Below are 17359 nucleotides of genomic sequence, written 5' to 3' on the forward strand. Positions count from 1 at the left end.
AACATAATTTTAATACGAAATGACGCATTCTTTAAGAATATAAGAATATCTGTCGATTAGCCCGAAAAAATGGGCAAAAAACCTTACTGCGGATTAATCTGTCTTTCAGTGAAAATGGTTAGTCTGATATTTTTGCAAGCTCTGGAATACGGTAATTATAGGTCTCAACCACTTCGTGGTTTCAACCTAAAAATCAATTTAGCAACATCCGATGATGTATTCATTCGGCGATGCATATGGTAGCTTCAATGATAGTGTGTAATTTCACCAAAAACGGTGTATTGTCCAAAGTTAAAATAATTGTTTTGCCTTAATGAGAAAACAGTGAGGATAAACCGTTCATATCTCTTTTGCCCAGCACTAGTGATTCAAGGAGAAGATGATCAATGAATGTCACTGAACTTTTATGTAAGTGTTCATTGAAGGTTCCATGTTCACCGCCGTTTGAATACATCTGCGGATGTCTCTTAACTGCTTATTGTACTTTTAGCATGGGTAAATGTTGAGTTCTGTTCAACCCGGGGCTAGAGGGCGTGGACGGTAGCATGCATTTCCACTACCGTCCATGAACAGGCTCAATCAAACCGAGCCTGCAACATTTTCGTTTTTGTCGTGTTGGGCAATCTGTAAAGTTTCCACTTTTCTCTATTTTATTTCACAAGCATTGATGGAACATAGTAAAAATGTTACTGACGGACGGATTGATAGAAGGATGGACGGCCTGTAACCACGGAAGTGTTGAATTACGTAAGTTGGTGCAACCAGGTATATCTAATAACAAGAGCACCGCCTTGCGGGTGCTGACGCTCATCTGATTTTTTTTGTGTAATAGAAATATTGTCCTACCCATGATTTTCTAAGTCTAAAAAGGGCCATCATTCTTGCAAAAAGCAGGATAGAGTTATGTTTCTTGATGTACAGTGTCCACTTATGATGGTGAAAAACTGTTGCAAGTTTTAAAGCAATAGCTTTGATAGTTTATGAGAAAAGTTGACTTAAACATAATACTCAACCAAGAAAATGATTTTCTAAGTCCAAAAGGGGCAATAATTATTGCAAAAAGCAGGATGGAGTTATGTTGCTTGCTGTACAGGGTCAGCTTATGATGTTGAACAAGTGTTGCAAGTTTCAAAGCAACAGCTTTGATAGTTTAAGAGAAAAAGTTGACCTAAACATAAAACTTAACCAAGAAATCTGATATTTTCTAAGTCCAAAAGGGGCCATAAATCTTGCAAAAAGCAGGACGGAGTTATGTTTCTTGCTATACAGGGTCAACTTATGATGGTGAACAAGTGTTGCAAGTTTTAAAGCAATAACTTTGATAGTTTAGGATAAAAGCTGACCTAAACATAAAACTTAACCAAGAAAACTGATTTTCTAAGTCCAAAAGGGGCAATAAATCTTGCAAAAAGCAAGATGGAGTTATGTTTCTTGATGTACAGGGTCTGCTTATGATGGTGAACAAGTATTCCAAGTTTCAAAGCAATAGCTTTGATAGTTTAGGAGAAAAGTTGACCTAAACATAAAACTTAACCAAGAAATCTGATATTTTCTAAGTACAAAAAGGGCCATAAATCTTGCAAAAAGCAAGATGGAGTTATGTTTCTTGCTATACAGGGTCGGCTTATGATGGTGAACAAGTATTCCAAGTTTCAAAGCAATAGCTTTGATAGTTTAGGAGAAAAGCTGACCTAAACATAAAACTTAACCAGGCAACGCCGACGCAGACGCCGACGCCGACAACCGCTCAAGTGATGACAATAACTCATCATTTTTTTTCAAAAAATCAGATGAGCTAAAAATGACTTGCCATCTTATCGGACTTGCCGTCTTAGCATAATTTGGATTTTTTAAAAGTTTTTAAATAATTCTGCTACATTTTTGTCAATTAAGGCCTCCCACAGAGCCGGCATTAAATTCCTGTGAATCGGTAATACGTGCGACACCTCTGATGTGTACAATTATCCGTTTTTCTGTCAAAAAGGGCTCTTGCTTGCCGTCTTACCATGCTCATTTTCTCTAAACAAAACAGTTTTCCCGTTTTCAGGCCAAAACTGTTCATCTGTTGATAAAACCGTTTACTTGTGAGTGAAGTACTCAATTTTTTCCTTAGCCTGCACTTTATCTGGTCATATTTGATCAAGAAATAAAGAACTTACACCACTTTGAAGAATCGAATCGACGGAATTTGGCTTGCCGTCTTAGCCATAAAATGACGTCAAAGTCACGTGGTATGGGCACACTGCTTTTTTTTAATTCACAAAAACATGTTTTATGTTATTTGATTCTGTTTCATTTCTTTGTATCAGCCCAAAGTTGATGTCCAAAATCAGGTGGGACAGACTATAGTGTAACCCTCAATCTTGGTAAAGAGATTGGCCCTGACTAGTACATGACCTATAGGTCAAAAGGGACTGTTACAAGAAAATATTTATCCAGATGATATTTAATGTGTATGCCTATGTGATCTTCGTCAAAACTTGGTCTTATCATTAAGAGCTATGGTACTCAGGTGAGCGATATAGGGCCATCATGGCCCTCTTGTTATGCTTAAGGTGTCGAATATACTTGAAGTTACTCTACATAAATTTTTTTTTAAAAGATTGAGAAACATAAAACCTGTTGGAAATAATTTCAAAATATTACCTCGGGTTTTCTTGCCGGGTTGACATGTGCTTTTACACGCATTTTCAAGTATGTCCCAGTAAGGATATTCCTTCTCACATGCACATGTAATGTCCTTAGTTGTTGTGCACTTCCTTGTAATTATCTGTTTATTTTGACAATCACCACATTTTTGACACGTCTTTGATGTGGTAGCACATGTGGAATGAAATTCACCAGTAGGGCATGGTTTACATTTATTGTTAGTGGCATTTTCCATGCACTCCTTGTCAACGTAAAATCCAGGTGGGCAAGGATAACAAGAAAAAGAACCGTTTTCGCTCAGATAAATCTTGGTTGTACAGTCAGTACTGGTTGCACCCACAATATGTACTAAAAGAACAGTACAGCATAGAATTTGTAGAATGTTCATTTTATGTCCTTGTGTGCAGCTTATAACTTCAATCTTTAAATCCGGTTTCACTTTTTCCTGTACACCTGAAATAAATCAGTCAAGTAAATAGTTTTGTCACCTTCTTTATTGAATGTTCTCCATACTGTCAATCTGACTAAAATTCTCTATCTTCCTAATAGTTAGATCTGAAGAGGTCCTATTCAAATTCGTCTTATGTAATCAGATTTCCAATATTGTTATTTTTATTTTCACCAATCCATGTTTATTGAACCAAAGAAGAAAATGTATCTATGGACGATCGAATATAAGGCTTTAGAATTATGATTAAGGAAGTTTACCTCCAGTATCCATTATATACACTTTTCAGTTATGAATGGAAGAAAAAGAAAAACACAACTTATTCTCGTGCATTTATATAAGCCTACTACATGTATTTTATATTACAATTATAAATGCGTACATGGTAAGGTTAAATCTAGATTTTTCTAAACTTCTGCTTTCACTTTCAAAATGTTGAAGCAAGACTCTGGTAGGTGAAGGATTGTCTCTGAATAGCCTGTCCTCAGATCAAAGGTGCATAGCATTAATTGGAAATGATTTTATTCAAATTGACTGTCAGCTTAACGATCAGTTTCATTTCAGTCCAGTTGAAAGGATTGTAATTCGTAACAAAATTTATCATTGTATTATTAAGGTTAGAAGATAATTATCATGAAACAATATCTTTGTTTATTTTATATTCAAACAAAACAAAACAATTATATCTCAAATCAAAGGCAAGAGATATCACTATATCACTAAGATTACCTTTCCTTCACATGTACTGAAAAGAAAGGGTTGTGTGAGAGACTGCCATAGTGATAATTTGTCAACATGCAATTATACTTTAAAATCATCAGGAGCCTCTATGGCTGAATGGTTAAAGGTGGCTGGCTTCAAATCACTTACCCTTCACCACTGTGGGTTAAAAGTCTTGCTTGGGATGTATAATTCTTGAATGTGATAAAGTCGTCCAGCTGGCATTGAGAAAATTGGTGGTTCTTACCCAAATGCCGGCCCATGTGGCATGTCTGAAACAAAGCCTGGAGGGACATCTGGGGTTGTCCTCAGCTGTTGAAAAGCAGGAAAGTTGCTGTATGGCCTTAATAATTGTGTCATTGTGAAGTTTAACGTAACAAAAACACCAAAAAAAAATATACATGTATGGACAAATGGGTAAATGAAAATCTCGCTTATACACAGAAAAAAAAAACAAAATTTTTGCTTAAACTGTAAAAAAGGATATTATCAATAGTTGTTTTTTTTTTGTTTCATGACAGGCCTTGTATCAATTTCAGGCAATTCTATTGAAGTTGAAGCCTAGAGGATACTAACTTAAACATTTAAGTAATCCTAAATGAATAGCTGTAACGCTGGAATTTATATTATATAAGGGTGTTGTTAAAGTTTAAAAAAAAAAAAACCCCCAAAAAAACAAAAAAAACCTGAAGACTTTGCTTGATCTGCATGTTTTACCTATAGAAATAAATATTTCCTGTTGACTTATCCTGCATATTACTAGGCTGGATTCTTAACTGCTTGTTAGGTATTAGATGCCTCTTTGGCTGATTTATTAAGTTTGCCAACTTCAAATTACTTGTCCAATTGCTCACGACTGTGGCTTTGAATCCTGGCTTGGGTTATAAAATTCTTCCATATGAGTAAGCCATCCAGCTGGCTTACAGAAGGTCCGTGGTTCTACCAAGGAAACTTCTTTTGCCTGAAATAATGCCTGGATGGGCACCTAGGATCTTTATCCCAATCTAAAGCTGGAAAGTTTCCATATGTCCTGCAGTTGTGTAGGCAGGTAACTCTCAGGATATTCGAGTCCTTTGATTTAAAATTATCTTTTGCAGGAAGAAACAATTGTTTTTTGCATGTTTTAAATGTAAATATATTTCAGTATTTGGATTGCCTCTTTAAAATAGTCACGTTAATCAGCTATAATAAAAGTTCACATAATCACAATGCCTTTAACTGATTTTTAATAATTTTCATCCAAAAGAAAAATTCACTTACCTTAACAAATTCTTCTTTATTACAAGTAATGTTGTACTCTAAATGAAGAATGTAATATTCCATTTAGTTAAAGGTTTAAGGTTGATTAAACATACTACAGGTACTTGTCTGATGAAACAATATGGGTAACAATGAATAACGTTTAAGTTCTTTTGAGCCTTAACCCAGCTGAGTGCAATTTGTAACTTTATATAAGGAAAGAACAAAATACAATTGTTTTGCACTACAATAGCTTTGCATTTAGTCTTTGAATTTTGTTAAGGATATACATTACACATATTCAGTATTAATGCAGTTATTTACTATGTTCATTTAAGTAAGCCAAATTTCAGGTGAGAAATTGGAAAAAAAAAAAACAGAAATATTTTTTCTTATGAACTGTTACAGGAAGCAATAACCGAACTTGCTTATTTGTTATTAACCGTGCTTATAATGGCCAATTTTCAAGGTTCTACCAATGTTTTGACCAGACATTAAATTGATGTATTAATTAGAAGAGGATAGGTTCTTTGGGTCAATGGTATGATAAACATTTCATCATGCAAACATACTTCCTTGTCCATATTCTTGGTCTTTACTAGTTTTACTGGTACTGATGATAAACCCAACCTTACAGAAGCAAGCCTCTGTGGCGTACATGCTGCGTATTTGCTGTGTATATGCCGCGAACACAGTAGTACGCCAGAGGAGTACATTTTACATACACCGCATGCCGCGTACTATTTCGACGAGTACACAGCATGTACGCAGGAGGTCACTAGTACACTTCAAGTACGCAGCACAGACTCTGAAAATTTAAGGAGTACACTGCATGTAAGCAGGAGGGACTTGTACAAGAAAATAGTACACTGCATGTACACTGCAGATACTTTGAAATTTGTGCAGTACACTTCATATATGCGGGAAAGACTTGTACAATTTCTTTTGGCATTTATACTTAGTTTTTTTTATAAGTTAAAGTCTGAAGTAAACTTCACATACGCGGGAGGGACTTGTTCATTTTCTTTTGGTGTTTATACTTTGAATTTTTTTAGGTAAAAGTCTGAAGTACACTTCATGCAGGGAGGATTTGTACATTTTTTTTTTTTTTTGGAAGCAAGAACTTGATTTCCGAGTAACTTTTATCTTAATAGCATAGAATAGTTCAGATTACCGGTATTCTGGACAATGAAAATTTGCCAAACTATTTGCAATGTTCATTTGTGAAGCTTACATCTTAGTGATTTCTGAGCTGCACCTTGCATGCAGTGTAAAAATATATTCTTTTTCATTTTCAATTAATCCTGGAGCTTTCTAACTTGGATAATTGAAAAGCCTTATTTGAACTTCGTTGCATTACATTTTGTAATACATGAAATAATTACCAAGATAATGCCTCAACAGTGCCCGAATGAGAAGAATTAATAGCTCTCACTGTTATTTGAATACTCTTAAGCAAAACACCATTCTATCATGTTTTATAAAGGCTTTAATGCTCATTATGTTAACTCATTAAGACCTCACCAAATTAAAAAGTTGTCCATCGGATTTGCCGCTCGTATATTTTCAGAACGTTTTTGGCTAATTACATACGCTGTATGTACACAGCAAGAGTACGCAGCAGGCCTTTTTCTTCTGTAAGGGCAGACAGATGATAAAGCCGACCGCCTTGGAAATATTCGATTGCAATCGGTAATTTATAAAATTGAACACAGGTACACCATCTAATAGTTTCCACTTACAACACTAACTGGTGTAAACAAAAACAAAATTGGTAAATATCTTGTATAAATAAATAACTTATATTTATTTGTATAAAAAATACTTATCCGAAATTACTGGTGAAGAGGATGTTTTTTGCACATGCTCACTGCCGAAACCTTCATGGCCTGACATTGGTTCACTTTTCATTACTTGATCAGGAATGACTGTTGCAGCTTTTTGAGAAAGTTTCAATATAATAATACGAAGAAAATTTTGTAAATGACAAAATGGTCGAATTTATTTATCACCCTTACAGAAGAAAATGGCCTGCTGCGTACTCTTGCTGTGTACATACAGCGTATATGATGCGTACATGATGTGTACTGAAATCAAGGGCTTTAAATAGTACGCAGGATATACACCACACATACACCGATAGTACGTTTATAGTACACTTTTGACATGCAAATGAGCTCTGCGGCGTACTACTTGCTGCGTAAATGCTGTGGACTACATAATACACAGGATGTACGCTGGAGGAATTTAGTATGCGGGAAATAGTACACAGCATGTACGCGGCACATACACTTTTCACATGCAAATGAGCCTGCAGTGTACTACCCCTGCGGCGTACATGCTGTGTACTCCTGCGGCGTACATGGCGTGTACTCCTGCGGCGTACATGCTGTGTACTCCTGGCCCGAGTCCTGCGGCGTACATGCTGTGTACTCCTGCTGCATACAAGCTGTGTACTCTTGTGGCGAAACTGTTGTGATGTAAATTCCTTACCCCACCAACTTTCGTATGCAAATGCTGATCATTTGGACAGAAAAAAACAGAAAAAAGATAAGTGACATGCATCAATAAGTATTTACCCTTACCAAAATAATGTAGATTGATGTTATCAAATAAATTAGTATGCTTTTCTTCATCCACTTTTCAATGAAATAAATCAATTTGTGTAGCATGTAATTTGGTAAACATTTGAAGTAAATGGCGTAACTGCATCAAAGGGAAACAACTTTAATGCAACTAAATATAAGTGTTATGATTTATTATAGACGATGTGTGACTAGTATGTATTTATTTTGATTAAAATCCATCTGAGCACAATCTAGGACTGGAATTATATAAGCATTTATACACTTTTACGTCCATAAAAAGTAGCGCACCAAAAAATTTTGGACTGATTTTTTCCAATGGGGCGAGCGCAATTAGCCAAAAACGTTCTGAAAATATACGAGCGGCAAATCCGATGGACAACTTTTTAATTTGGTGAGGTCTTAATGAGTTAACATAATGAGCATTAAAGCCTTTATAAAACATGATAGAATGGTGTTTTGCTTAAGAGTATTCAAATAACAGTGAGAGCTATTAATTCTTCTCATTCGGGCACTGTTGAGGCATTATTTTGGTAATTATTTCATGTATTACAAAATGTAATGCAACGAAGTTAAAATAAGGCTTTTCAATTATCCAAGTTAGAAAGCTCCAGGATTAATTCAAAATGAAAAAGAATATATTTTTACACTGCATGCAAGGTGCAGCTCAGAAATCACTAAGATGTAAGCTTCAAAAATAAACATTGCAAATAGTTTGGCAAATTTTCATTGTTCAGAATACCGGTAATCTGAACTATTCTATGCTATTAAGATAAAAGTTACTCGGAAATCAAGTTCTTGCTTCCAAAAAAAAAAAAAATGTACAAATCCTTCGTGCATGAAGGGTACTTCAGACTTTTACCTAAAAAAATTTTAAGTATAAACACCAAAAGAAAATGAACAAGTCCCTCCCGCGTATATGAATTTTACTTCAGACTTTAACTTATAAAAAAAACTAAGTATAAATCCCAAAAGAAATTGTACAAGTCTTTCCCGCGTATATGAAGTGTACTGCACAAATTTCAAAGAATCTGCGGTGTACATGCAGTATACTATTTTCTTGTACAAGTCCCTCCTGCGTACATGCAGTGTACTCCTTAAATTTTCAGAGTCTGTGCTGCGTACTTGAAGTGTACTAGTGACCTCCTGCGTATATGCTGTGTACTCGTCGAAATAGTACGCGGCATGTACGCGGCATGCGGTGTATGTAAAATGTACTCCTCTGGCGTACTACTGTGTTCGCGGCATATACACAGCAAATACGCAGCATGTACGCCACAGAGGCTTGCTTCTGTAAGGGTCATCAGTCAATGTTCATACAGTCCCCTTTTTACACTTCGTGTGAGTTTGCTTACTAAATATAAATTTGAATTATGTAAAGTTTTCAGCAAATGTTAACCTTTATTTTGATACAGACCATTGATAACAATTTGCAGAAATAAAAAAGTTATAGGTAAAAAAACTCATTTTCTGTTCGGGTTTATCATCAGTACCAGTAGAAAATAATTTAGTACATTTTCATCTTCTCAACTTAGACCATACCATAGACCATACCAGGTAGCAACCAGCTGTAAAATTATCTTTAATCATACTTTAGACTTTTTGCTGGGTGATTTTCCTTGTCAGTAAGTCTGTGCATTTGAATAAAATTGCATTATGCATTATAGGATAGTGATTCAGCATGTCAAGTTCAGCACTAGGGGTTTTGTTTGAGATTTCACATGGCCAGACTTGACAGCCTATTAAGGGCCTAAATGTTTCGTGTTGCATCTTTCTCAAAAACTATTTGACTTAGAGTCTTGAAACTTTATACGAATAATATTCAGCATTTGAAGTTGTACACCTCAGGTTTTAATTGGGATTTCACTCAACTAGACCAAAAGTTATGGCCTGTAACAGTCATAGATATGCATAAAGGGCCAAAAAAGTTTTGTGACATGTAATTCAAAAAGTCTTAAAACATTATTAGCCTCGGATTGTTGCATAGCATGTAACTTTGTATACCTGTGGTTTTGTTTAGGATTTCATTTACCCAGCTAGACGGGAATGTAAAATTCTACATGCGTGAAGCCATCCAGCTGACTAACATAAGTTTCTTGGTTCTTACTACCACAACCCTGTTTCTGACTGAAACAATGAATTGGGCACCTTTGGTTTTCTTTTACTATAAAAAGCTTGAAAAGAAGACATATGACCTGAATTGTGTCTGTGTGATTTTAAACCAAACATGCAGTGTGTAACCACTGTTGGTTTCAAGAACAGTTGTTCAAGAGGCAAGGCCACATTGAAAACTGATCCACAAGAGTTAGTGCAATTTCTATTTAAGTTGACTGTAAGGCCCAGTTCACAAGTGTAATATCTAATTTAGTTGAGTGTAATACCCCAGTCACACATACGGCGCGGATAGCTACGTCTAGCCACGGATAGAAACGTAGTAATTCATATCGATCCGTACCTGAGCCATACCTCAAAGTAGTAATCGGTACCAGTCTGTACCAATCCTTACGGCTCAGGTACGGATCGATACGGATTACTACGTTTCTATCCGTAGCTAGACGTAGCTATCCGCGCCGTATGTGTGACTGGGGTGTAAGGCCAAGTTTACAAGTGTTATTTCTATTTCAGTGGAATGTTAGGACCAGTGTTCACAAGTGCCATTTCTGTTTCAGACATGAGATGAGTGTAATAAGGCCAGATATACATGTTCCATTTCTATTTCTGTTGAGTGTAAGGACCAGTTCACAAGAGTGTCATTTCTATTTCAGTTGAGTGTAAAGACCAGTGTTCACAAGTGTCATTTCTATTCATTTGAATGTAAGGATCTGTTCAAAAGTGCCATTTCTGTTTCAGTTTAGTGTAAAGCCCAGTTCACAAGACTTGTCATTTCTATTTCACTTGATACTCAAGTCTTGATTCACAAGTGCTACAGTTATTATGTCTCCCAAACCACTGTGGTGGGAGACATATTGATTTACTCCTGTCTGTGTGTGTCAATTAGTCGGTCACAAGTCTTGTCTGCACTCTAAGTCGAACATTCCTATCCATAATAATTTACTCCTGTCTCTGCGTATGTGTCTGTCTGTCCGTCCGCTGTCAGTGTGTCCATCCTTCCGTCCGCCAGCCCCCCAGCCAGCCACAAATCTTGTCCATACTCCAAGTCGAACATTTCTCATCCAATCTTCACCAAGCTTGAACAAAATGTGTTTGCCAATAAGTCCTCAGCCAAGTTTGATAACTAGCCAAATCTGCCCAGGCACCTTGGAATTATAGTCCTCGAATTACAGAAAATACTTATGCCAGTGATACAGGTCTTGGCGCATGGTTAAGTCAGATACATAACGGAGAAGAAATACCAATCTAGATGATCAGGCAGTTGTGGGAGACATGCACTTTTCTCAAAAGCGTCTCTCTAGTTCTATTTGAGTTGAGTGTAAGGCCCAGTTCACAAGTGCCATGGCTCTTTTGCAGTTGAGTGTAATGGAAGGTTCATTAGTGTCATCTCTATTTCAGTTGAATGTAAAGCCCAGTTTACAAGTGCCACACTGGCTGCTGGCCAGGAGATAGAGGTTGAAGTATATCTCAGGGTCAAATGTCCTTTTCCTGTCAGATTCTCAAAAGTCAACATCTCCCTTAACAATCCTGTAAGTACAAGTTTGCTATGACTTTTTATCAGTATGTGTAGGTATTGGTCAAATTAACTTTTTGAAACTGTTTCAAGTTAAGGCTTTGAATTACTCACACAACACTGTTGTAGATTCAAACCACACAAGCGTTAAGTTCTTTTAGGTAGGTAGTCTTTGGCTTGCAGAATGTAGGCTCTTCTACCCAGATTTACACAGATGCCTGAAGTAATGTCTAAAGAGGCATCAAAGTCACCTTGAATAGAGCTTAAAAGATGAAAAATGGCTGTATAGAATAAGCTACTAAAAGAACTTAAATCCCTGGTGTCCAAACATGTTTAACCTAGGAATGTAAAAAATAGTACATTTGTAGACGAGATGGAAGTGTATTCCAGTAGCTGGATGTTGAGTTTCTATTTTTCACAGATGTATAATCAGTATCTAGAGGTGATAGATGGACATGGAATATCTGCTGCTTCAGAGTCCAAGAGTAAAGAAGGAAATTTATACCTGGTACCCAGCACTCCTAGTTGCTACAAGTTCTCCTTCCTGCCTGTGCAAGAGGACATTGGGAGCCAGCTTGAGGTAAATATCCATTGGTTGTCTGTAACCTTGCAATCCTTGATGCTATAAGTTCTCTTTCCTACCAGTTCAAGATTTTTGGAGTCAAATTAAATTTTAGTAAATATCTGGATTATCTGGTACCAGATTCTCCTTTATGCTTTTTTTTTCCTGAGGATATTAGGAGCCAGCTTAAAGTATGTAACCACATGTTATCTGGTACCTAGCACTACCATGAGTTACAGAATTTCCATCCTTTGGCTTCAAGAGAATATTTGTTAAATCATTGATTTGTTATGTTGAATCTAAGGCTTACGGTTGCACCTTAAGTTCTGTTCATGACAATGTTCAAAGCCAGTTTTAGGTACCATTAAAACAGTTTGGGATATTTCATGTTTTCTGGGAACAAGCAGGTTTGTAACAAAGGCATTTAGAATTGGAAAAGATTACCAAAACTTCTGCTGCTTGTGTGTTACTTCAAACACATAGATACATGATGCCCTCACCCCACACACTCCGAGAGGTGAAAACTGTAAATGAAGATACTTAAGTGCAACTATGTACTGATAGAACAAGTAAAATAACATGGCACTTAAACAATAAAACAATATTCTCAAATCATAAATTCATCAGGTTTTGGAAAGAAAGAATTTCTGAAAACTTGAATTTGTTAGTTACATATTTTAAAAAAGGCATAAATTGTAATTTCATTTGTTCATCAGAGTTTCAGTGCAACTGCAAAACCCTTAAAAAAGTCCCTAACAAATGATTATGATTCAAAACTTACTAAGCTATTACGTCAGAGAGAAAAAAATCATTACTAGGTTGTCAATGTACAGGAAAATGCAGTAAAATTCTCATTCAGAATAGTTTAGATTAGATGACAGATATTTTCACTTATTTATGCTAATATCGTACTTTATAGTAGTTTAATCACTCTGTTTCAGGTTCACTACCAGTTAAACCCTATGAAATGACGTATAACCTGTTTCCATTGGTTGCTGGTCATGTTGCTCTTCCCAAGAAATATCTGAACATGTTGAGGTCGGGGTACCCCATTGTACAGAAAATGTTACCCACTCACATCTTTATTAAGGTACCGTTGATATATTTCTCTAAAGCACACAAAGAGTATTTTCACCTTTGATAAGACTAGTCAGTGATGGAATCTTAAAGTAATTGATATGAAGTTTTACATATCCGTATATTTCTCGGAAACTACTTGACTGATTGCTTTCAAACTCATCACAAGGTTACAAAGTAGGTTTTGTAACTTTGTAATTTTGTCAAAATCATGCCCCTTTCTAACATAGAAGTTTAACATGTAAGTACATTTCTCAGAAACTTCTGGACCAGATGTTTTCAAACTCCCAACATATTTTTGGGGTATGACATGATATGGCAGGTTTCGTAACTGGCTGATATTTTGGCAAAATTATGCCCCTTTTTAGTAGAAATTTTTGTGAACATGTTGCATGTAAGCAGGTTTCTCATAACTATTATACTGAACTCATAACGACCAGTTTTAGCCAGGTTCAATAACTACCACTTTCTGTATACAGAATTATGTCCCTTTATCAAAACAGATTTGTTTGTATTATTTTCAAGCTTTTATATGTAAGCTAGTTTTATGTGGAAGTGTTCCAAATAGCTAACATGCTGTTATTAGACAGCTCTTGTTGTAAATATCTAATGCAGTTTTTCACTTCTTTTGTTTGTTCTTATTGATGAGAAATACAGATTATTTCAAAGATAGAATGAAAATACTCAGATTTATCTAATCAGTTCTGAACAAGTAGCTGATAATCCAAGTAGGACTTTCTCTTTGAAGTATGACTTCAACAATATGAAAGGTTAAAAGATGCAAGTACACTGAATTCATCTAGGGAAACTATATGGCACAAAATAGCTTTGTTGTTAGAACATTCTAATGTACATATATTTAACAGACTGAGAAGTTTCATACTTTACTTTATTTTGCAGCCTCTTGGTAAAGTGCCACCTGGTGAGAGGTAAACCAGTTCACATTTTGAAGGTCCAAGTCATCGATTTGATTGCAAAGATTGGTATGGATTCTAGTGATTTCAGACTAATTGGAATACAACTATTGCTTCTTGTGGGTTGAATATATAATTTTATTTCAATACACGGGCCTGTGACAGAATTGAAATTTTAATGGAGATATTCACCCCAGAAATATGAATCGTTCTGACAGTTTCTAGTGTTATTTTGTATCTTAACATCTGTTGACACATTTGTACAAAAAAAACGTGAATTTGTGGTAGTTAAAAATTTAAAGCAAAGCAAGAAAACGAGAGTAGAGTGAATTTTTTTACGTCACATAATATAATCATAATAGATTTCTACTTATTTTCAAATTTTATGCTAGATTTATACTTTATTACAAGAACTTCTAATGAGGGCAAGTGTCCATTTTTGTCCCAGTGGTTACTGGTTGCTTAATCACATGTTTGTCCTACAGACACTTACTGATGGTTTCTCAGTTACTGTAAAGATATGAAAGGAGCAGGTTAAAAGTTGGGGCTGATTTTATGAATTTTATTATTTCATGAATGACAAAGATATGGACCGGACACGCCCATCAATGCACTATCATGAAATATGACCTTTAACATCTAAGTGTGACCTTGACCTTTGAGCTACAGACCTGGGTCTTGCGCGCGATATGTCTTACTGTGGTACACATTCATGCCCAATATTTTTAAAATCCATGCATGAATGACAAAGATATGGACCGGACACGCCTATCAATGCACTATCATGAAATATGACCATTAACGTCTAAGTGTGACCTTGACCTTTGAGCTACAGACCTGGGTCTTGCACGCGACACGTCGACTTACTGTGCCACACATTTATGCGTAGTTACTTGAAAATCCATCCATGGATGACAAAGATATGGACCGGACACGCCCATCAATGCACTATCATGAAAAATGACCTTTAACGTATTTCTGGTCTGCTTAGATGGAAATTGTATTTTTGTGTTTGGTTAAACACATGCTCTTTATTGTCAAAGTCAGCCTTTTACTTCTTATTTATGTTTTATCAAAGTCAATTTTGTACTAGTATATATCAATATAAATATATATGTTAAAATTGTTATGCTTGGAGTTAGTTTTTGAGTTTCTGTTAGAGAGTAAATCATGTTTATCTGGTAGTATCCATTTGAAATATATTGAAGTGTACTGATTTCTTTCTCTTTTTTTGTTATCAAAATATTAAATATAATAAGACTGTATGACAAAGATTCATATTTATAATATCATTTTGTTTCAAAGCCACAAATGCATTTTTTTAGCTCATCTGATTTTTTGAAAAAAAAAAGATTGAGGAGTTATTGCCATCACTTGAGCGGCACTGGCGTCTGTCGGCGTTGCCTGGTTAAGTTTTATGTTTAGGTCAACTTTTCTCCTAAACTATCAAAGCTATTGCTTCAAAATTTGCAACACTAGTTCACCATCAAAAGCTGATTCTGTACAGCAAGAAACATAACTCCATCCTGCTTTTTTGCAAGAATTATTGCCCTTTTTGGACTTAGAAAATCAGATTTCTTTGTTAAGTTTTATGTTTAAGTCAACTTTCCTCCTTAACTATCAAAGCTATTGCTTTAAAACTTGCAACACTTGTTCACCATCAAAAGCTGACTCTGTACAGCAAGAAACAGAACTCATCCTGCTTTTTTTTTTTTTGCAAGAATTATGGCCCCTTTTGGACTTAGAAAATAAGATTACTTGGTTAAGTTTTGCGTTTCGGTCATTTTTTTTCCTTAATGGTCAAAGCTATTGCTTTAAAACTTGGAGTAGTTATTCACCATTAAAAGCTGGCTGCACTGCAAGCACCATAATTCTACATTGCTTTTTTGCAAAAAAAATACGGCCCCTTTTAGATTTAGAAAATCATGGGTAGGATACTCCTATTAGATAAAAAAAATCAGATGAGCGTCTGCACCTGCAGGGCAGTGCTCTTGTTAACGAGTAGAATGAGAAACAGTTGATGAGAACATTGGTAGAATGGTCAATTTTGCCTTTAATGCTGATACATATACCTTACTTATTTATTAAGGTAATAGCACTTCAAACAGAATGGGAAGAATTGTACAAGAGTTCAAAGAATAAAGTTGGCAGTGTTGGTCAAGCCATGTAAGATCATCTTCATTAACATGTTTGACCATTAAAATTATTATAATTATGCAATACATGAAGTTTTTGTTCAGAAACATAGATCAGTTTTGATACGAGTCCATATACACGATAGAAAGTAATACTTGTTAATGGCTATGTTAATTTGAGTCAATATACACATGATAGAACAGTATTTTTGTTAAAGACTATCTTAATACGATGCATAAAATATTCTATGTAAATGGTCATGTGCAATACAGTTTTGATTTTGAAAATAATAAAGTATATTGTGTCAAACATACGAGTGCAGCTTGTTTTTTGCATTTACCTTTTTAAATTATGAAAATAAAATCATGAAACTGAAGTGAACGCTATTGATGTTTTATGATAGTAGCACCATACTGATAATTCAGGCATATTCCAGCTTTTACTGAAGTCGCACACATGTTAAGCTACATTTACCCCAGAAGAAAGCCAAATTGCTAAACGAGTATATGTAATCATATAAAAATTGTCAAGTGTCATTATGGATCCACTACCTAAAGTAGCATGTAAGATGAAACTGGTGATGTCTTGAATATCTAAGTATCCTGGGATGAGATTCAAGAACATTGTAATATATATAAAGACAAGACTTCTCAAGACAGAAGAGGCTGAAATTGTGTTCTAAAGGTTTTTTGTTTTTTTCATCTGAATACGGCCCATAGCACCATACTTTGGGTAATTTTACAGGTACATGTGAAGATTACATGGTGAAACTATGTCGCACACAGACTGGTGAGGATATGGTTAAGGCCTAACTAAACTAAAGGAACCAGCGTGGGAGCCATCTGGTCTAGTCGCTTAATGGCTGCCAGGTATCTGAACACTAATTTTTCACTTGGCATGGCAACAGAGGTCTAAATTGAGGCTAGTTTTTGTTAAAATTTCATTGTGGATGTATTTTTGACATTTTGGTAGGAAATGTGAGAGCAGGTTGTATTTGGTGAAGTCAAGCTCAATTTTAGTATGAGTAGTACTTCCAGGTCACAGCAGTGTGATTTTGATGTCAGTTTACAGTAAGTAAATGTGACCAGAGAAATCTCTCTTAGAAGATACATGACCCCTACTTTTCTCTTCATTTTATATCAGTTTTATCATAACTCTTTAAAATGAGGTAAGGATTTGTCCTCTGAAATGGGTCTAGCTATGTTTGGTAGCTCTTTGAAAAAGGTCAGTTTTATATAGAATATATAGGGAAAACTATTTAGGCTATTGTGACCTTAAATATCCAATTGACTTGATATGCCCTATTTTTCATTTTGAGTGATCTGCATTTCATTTGGGCCAATTTCAGACAAAGTCTCCCATAGCCCTTTGTTCAAGTTTTTTAAAGCAAACTTTTGAAGTATT

The 17359-nt window shown here is 35.4% G+C and overlaps 2 protein-coding genes across 5 annotated transcripts in view; one reads left to right on the forward strand and one right to left on the reverse strand.

Moving 5' to 3' along the window:
- Nucleotides 1-5206, reverse strand: part of LOC123534053 (mucin-5AC-like) — a 90193-nt gene extending 84987 nt beyond the window's left edge. For 2 of the 3 annotated variants that reach the window (XM_053550869.1, XM_053550862.1), the window contains exons 1-3: nucleotides 5078-5206; nucleotides 3968-4129; nucleotides 2647-3102 (exon numbers count right to left, since the gene is read on the reverse strand). In XM_053550869.1, the coding sequence (XP_053406844.1) occupies nucleotides 2647-3037 (391 nt within the window). In that variant the 5' untranslated portion in view covers nucleotides 3038-3102; nucleotides 3968-4129; nucleotides 5078-5206. The remainder of the gene's footprint in view (nucleotides 1-2646; nucleotides 3103-3967; nucleotides 4130-5077) is intronic. The other variant, XM_053550864.1, reaches the window with a different exon arrangement.
- Nucleotides 1-16282, forward strand: part of LOC128559412 (trafficking protein particle complex subunit 11-like) — a 102103-nt gene extending 85821 nt beyond the window's left edge. For both annotated transcript variants that reach the window (XR_008372336.1, XM_053550874.1), the window contains exons 2-5: nucleotides 11152-11282; nucleotides 11688-11846; nucleotides 12770-12918; nucleotides 13806-16282. Coding sequence is in view for 1 of the 2 variants with exons in the window: in XM_053550874.1 (XP_053406849.1) it covers nucleotides 11152-11282; nucleotides 11688-11846; nucleotides 12770-12799 (320 nt within the window). In the remaining variant the exon portion in view is untranslated. The remainder of the gene's footprint in view (nucleotides 1-11151; nucleotides 11283-11687; nucleotides 11847-12769; nucleotides 12919-13805) is intronic.
- Nucleotides 16283-17359: the final 1077 nt, after the last annotated feature.

The sequence above is a fragment of the Mercenaria mercenaria genome, chromosome 1, assembly GCF_021730395.1.
Source record: "Mercenaria mercenaria strain notata chromosome 1, MADL_Memer_1, whole genome shotgun sequence".
Classification (NCBI taxonomy): Eukaryota; Metazoa; Mollusca; class Bivalvia; order Venerida; family Veneridae; genus Mercenaria; species Mercenaria mercenaria.